Source organism: Clarias gariepinus, chromosome 1, assembly GCF_024256425.1.
Source record: "Clarias gariepinus isolate MV-2021 ecotype Netherlands chromosome 1, CGAR_prim_01v2, whole genome shotgun sequence".
NCBI classification, from domain to species: Eukaryota; Metazoa; Chordata; class Actinopteri; order Siluriformes; family Clariidae; genus Clarias; species Clarias gariepinus.
The window spans coordinates 13,496,272-13,501,606 of NC_071100.1; the positions used below are offsets into that span (position 1 = coordinate 13,496,272).

General features: G+C 32.7%; 1 protein-coding gene across 1 annotated transcript; it reads left to right on the forward strand.

Moving 5' to 3' along the window:
* Positions 1-313: 313 nt before the first annotated feature.
* LOC128528068 (lactose-binding lectin l-2-like) lies at positions 314-2,262 on the forward strand. The gene is made up of 6 exons (XM_053500811.1): positions 314-330; positions 411-486; positions 1,078-1,184; positions 1,509-1,643; positions 1,775-1,883; positions 2,049-2,262. Exons 2-6 carry the CDS (start codon positions 426-428, stop codon positions 2,114-2,116), a joined length of 480 nt encoding a protein of 159 aa, XP_053356786.1. The 5' UTR covers positions 314-330; positions 411-425; the 3' UTR covers positions 2,117-2,262.
* Positions 2,263-5,335: the final 3,073 nt, after the last annotated feature.

Genomic DNA, 5,335 nt, shown 5'->3' on the forward strand with positions numbered 1-5,335 from the left:
GAAGGATGACGATGGTGATTTAAATCCTATAAGACATTTATGGAACATTTACTCCGCAGAGTAAATATACAGCAATAATGACCTTAAATGTGTTTCATTTAATCAAGTCCACACAATTTTAATTAAAATATTAGCAAATCCTGGTCCTTTAATCTTCAAGAATAATTTTATAAATCCAATAATCATAAACCGAAGTTCAGATGAACAGGATAATAAACAAGTGATTTTTTTTTTTTTTTGGAAAGAGGAAGTTTCTTTCAGCATGACTATATAAGCATCACTACTTACCTGAGTGTGTTATATCAAGCAAAAAGAGACTCCTGATTACATGTAGGAGGAATTTTGATGAGGTAGGCTATAAACATATGATGTTTTTTATTTCAGTAACTGAAGTTGTGTTTTTCTTGCAGTGTGTAAACTAAACTATGGCTCGTCAGACTGAAGTGGTTTTGCTTCTTCTTCTTGCCCTGGCAGCAGCAGCTTTTGGTAAAATTCTTTTCTGTTAAGCAGGATATGAAAACAACTAAGATTATACTTATTTAATAACATAATCTTCTTATTAGTCAAGTTAGGACAGGTTACATATCCTGTGTTTACAACCAATGTGATTTTAATTTTAAACATTAAAATCTCTACATAATATTCATTTTGACCACTAGTACTAATGTTTCTCTGTTTTTGTTTTTGCATTTTAGAGACTAATTTTGATAAAATTGTCAAAGGTAATTTGAATACCATCCTTATACAGACATTATAACCAGAAAAAGCCAATTTTCCTGCGTTACGTATGTAGTGGCCTTAACAAAAGGCATGCAATCCAGCCATTAAATGAAAGAGTAATATTTCTTAGTTTTTTGTGACCATAAAAGCAACATTTAGTTGATTTGTCTTTTTATTTCATGGTCAACACAATTTGGCTTTATTTATAAAAGCATAACTTGTGATCTCAATATATTAATTCATCACCATGTGATATTAAAATATAAACAACAATAGTGCAACAACTAAATTTTAATTATGTTCTGGACTAATTGTTTTTGTTGTTCTTTTTGTTGTTGTTGATTAATATCGAGTTAGATGCTAAAGAGGGTCGAGTAAACGGCAAATGTCCATCTGGATGGGTGACATATGGGGGACGCTGCTACTTGTATCAGGCCAACAGAATGGACTGGGCTTCTGCTGAGGTTCAAATCAATTAATTTCATATGTATCTATATTGATTTTCAAAGAAATAAAAATAATTACAGATGACATTTTTTTATAAATTACATTATTCACAGCAAGTCGAGTGATAAGTAGAATCTTTATCAAGTATTTAATATTTTTAAGCTTTTTACCATTAAATTTTTTGACAGTGTGCCCTTGAGTTAGTGTTTGTATGCTCAATATTAAAACAAATTTTACATTTAAATAGGGACCATTGTTCTATACCTTATACATTTTCTTTCTGTGTTTGTAACAACAACAAAAAAAAATCTAATCGTGAATGAAAGATTCTTTTTTCCTAGAAACGCTGTCTGGATATTGGCGCACACCTAGTCTCGATACACAGCGAATATGAATACCAGCTAGTGAAGGCTGTTATTCGTGCTTTTGACCCAAGGGAGAATCCAACATGGACCGGGCTGACTGGCTGTCAGAAGGTTAGCTAAAAAAAAAACTTTTATTTATGCAGGGAATCATGCCTGCGTACTGCATGATTTTTAATTATTTCATAAAATCAAAAGTTAAACACTGTTATTTACACACAATTTATTCATTTTCATTATTTCAGAAATTCAACTGGTTTTGGTCTGATGGCTCTAGATTGACTTTTACCATGTGGAACCCAGATGAACCAAATTTTCAAGATGAAGAATGTTGTGTGCATGTGAACTGGGCTAGTAAGTGGCTGTGGCTATATTCTATCATTTAATACTTTAGTTTAATGATGTATGGGAAATTAAGTATATATATATATATATATATATATATATATATATATATATATATATATATATATATATATATATATTTATATAGATACATTATTCTCTCTGTGTCTGCAGGCTCAAAGAACTGGAATGATATTCCGTGTGATCTTAGCTATCCCTTTGTGTGTGCCAGGAGTTTTTAACAGAAATGCTCCCAGCCACACCACACCAACTATTATACCATGTTGGATTGTTTGTTTTCTTGTCATTCATTTGTAAAAAAATAAAAATAAAAATACATATAACATTATGTGGAAATTGATAATAATCAGAGCAATAAAAAAAATTCTTCTCAACAAATGTATTTCTTTAAATTGAATTATTTTGCTGTCATTTATACAGTAAATACACTAGATTAATGAGTCTATCACATGCACTGGTGATGCAATAACAATGACAAAAATAAGTAGTTTTGCCAAATATGAAGAAAAGAAATGAAATAAATGAAACAAAAATAATTAACCTTTGAAAGAAGGTGAATAGAAATAGAAGTAAGAATGAAATAGAAGTATAAGAATGAATTATTTCAAAGAATGAAATAGAAGTATGTCAGAGTGCTTATGATACGAACAGGAAGACCTTTCAGTTTAGAGATAGTGTGAAATTATTAATTAAGGAACTTAAAAGGAAACAAAAGCAAACTAAAAACACAAAAACAGAGCTCCCCCATCTATGCGAGAACGGATGGGGCTCTGAAAAGTAAAAAAATAAAACTATATCCTCTCGGGGCCTTTGCCCTTCCCGAGGATTTATACGAAAGAGAGAGAGAGAGAGAGAGAGAGAGAGAGAAAGTTTTGTATTGTAACACAAGTAACGCAAACCGAGAGCGCACGGTTTTAACTAATGCGTGTCATTTTCTTTCTTTCTCTCTTTCGTTTACTGGTGTCAAGGAAGACAGAGGCTGGGTCTTCGCCTCCGTCTTGCTCGCTATGCGCGCTTTTTCTTTCTTTCTCTTTTTTTCCTTTCTTTTCTTTGGTCCTGATAACTTACCGTTGCTAAGTGCCACGGTATCAGGACCCTTAAATAAACACGCCGTAGGGCAATCACCCTAATCGGCCACACCTGGCGTTCAGGCTGATTGCCTTACAGTGCCGTTGGAGTGTCTACCTGGACCAACAAAGTGGCACATAATTAGAAAGTAGAAGGAAAATAATAAATGGTTCTCTCATTTTTTTTTTTTTTTTTTTACAAATAAATGTCTGAAAAGTTTGGTATGCATTTGTATTCAGCCCCTATGACCCCCAGCTCCCAATACTTTGTAAAACCACCTTTTGCTGCAAATACAGCTGCAAGTTTTTTGGAGTATGTCTACCAGCTTTGCAAGTCTATAGAGTAAACATTTTGCCTATTTTTCTTTGGAAAAAAAGGCTCAAGCTCCATCCAGTTCTCAATTAGATTTAGGTCTGGACTTAGTTCTGACACATGAATATACTTTGATCCTAATCACTCTATTGTAGCTCTGACTGTATGTTTAGGGTTGTTGTCCTGCTGAAATGTGGTCCTGCTGCTGCTTTTCTTTAAAATTTGCCCTGTATTTGGCTCCATTTAACCTACAATCAACTTAAAGAAAAACTGAAGAAAACCATCTTCACAATATGATGCCCCATCACCATGCATGGTGTTACTTTTCAAATTAAAATTTTATTTGTCACATATACAGTCATACACAGTACGATATGTAGTGAAATGCTTAAATGACAGCCCGTGACCTTAAAAAGATTATTAATAGGAAATAAATATGAAATAAAATAATTATTAAAATATATAAAACTTTAGCTAAGGAAAATTTACTGTAAAGAATAAAACAAAATATAAAATATAAGAAAAACCTAGCTGTACAAATATGGAAAAATATTTTTTATGTACAATTATAGATAAATATTAAAATAAAACCTATAGAGTTGACATAAAATAGGATTCAAATAGAAATGTATGGGAACTGTACAAATATGCATTAATGTGTTTACAGATGTGGTCATTAAGAATGCACGTGTTTTCCCGTGAGATGCCGCGACTTGCTGTAAGCAACATTAGGGAATTTAAATAAATGTGTTATGCTTCACTAAAGATTCGCCAGATGGCGCATGGAAGGACAGAGAATTGTCAGACCAAGTACGACAGAGAATTGTGTATAATTAGTTAGCCTAAAACAATATTGTTTTCAATGCTAAAGGACACATGAATTTACTTTTGTTTTACAATAGATCTTTCATGATGAATGTGTGTAATTATGAAATGAGATGCCCAAATTTATGCTTTAAAAGTTTCTTATATAGTTTTTGTAATGTCTTAACAGGGACAAAACAATAAAACACATGGCAATGCCTCGGTTTAACCAACATATCTTATTTAAAACGTAAAAATGTGTTGCCATCATGAATGAACAATATATACACTACCTTTCAAAAGTTTTAGAACACTTGCAAATTTTTTTGTTTTTGTTTAGTGATTTATTTTCTACATTCTACAACAATACGGGGGATTTCAAAACTATAAAATAACACACATGGAATTAGGTAATTACATAACAACAAGAAAAACAACAGTTAGTTGTTATTTTAAGACACAGAGGTCAGCCTTTCTGTAACAGTTCTTGCAAGAACAGTATTGTCAAGTGCATTTGGAAAATCCGTCAAGCACCATAATGAAACTGGCTCTTATAAAGACCATCCCAGGAGGGCGAGACCAAAACCTACCTCTGTCGCAGAAGAGAAGTTCATTTAGAGTTATCAGCCTGAAAAATTACCAATTAACAGCACCTCAGATTAGAGGCATTATAAAGACTTTACAGAGCATAAGTAGCAGAAACATCTCAATATCAACTGTTCAAAGGAGATTAATGCATTTTTTTGAATGCCTTCAGCATTCCTTTATAATGTAGAAAGAAATAGAAATCAGGACTCATCATGGAGGTATAAAGTGTTCTAAAACTTTTGTGCAGCAGGATATAATTTGATCATATTAAGTAAATATTCTTTTATGAACACGAAGTGCTTCAGGCTTTTTAGAATAATAATATTAAGTTTGTGTTTAGCTGTTTGTGTCCAGCATTGAATAATTATTTCATCCATTATTTGACCACGGCTGGAAATTATAGCTGAAATGAATGAATGAAATTATTCAGTCATATGTGAATTTATGACTGACGTCATCATGCGGAAACTCGCGGCTCGTACTTTCATTTTACAAAAGGCAGTGTTTTTTATCAAAAGGCTGATAAACGCGTGTTGTACAGTATATACAACGCGACAGTGCGCTCAGTTATTGTCATCCTTTTTCTCAGCTTTGATGTAGGTGTGAAGGTATCAAACGCGGTTTGATATAGTTTCGCGGATGGGGGAATTGGCTGAATTGAGGCGTTT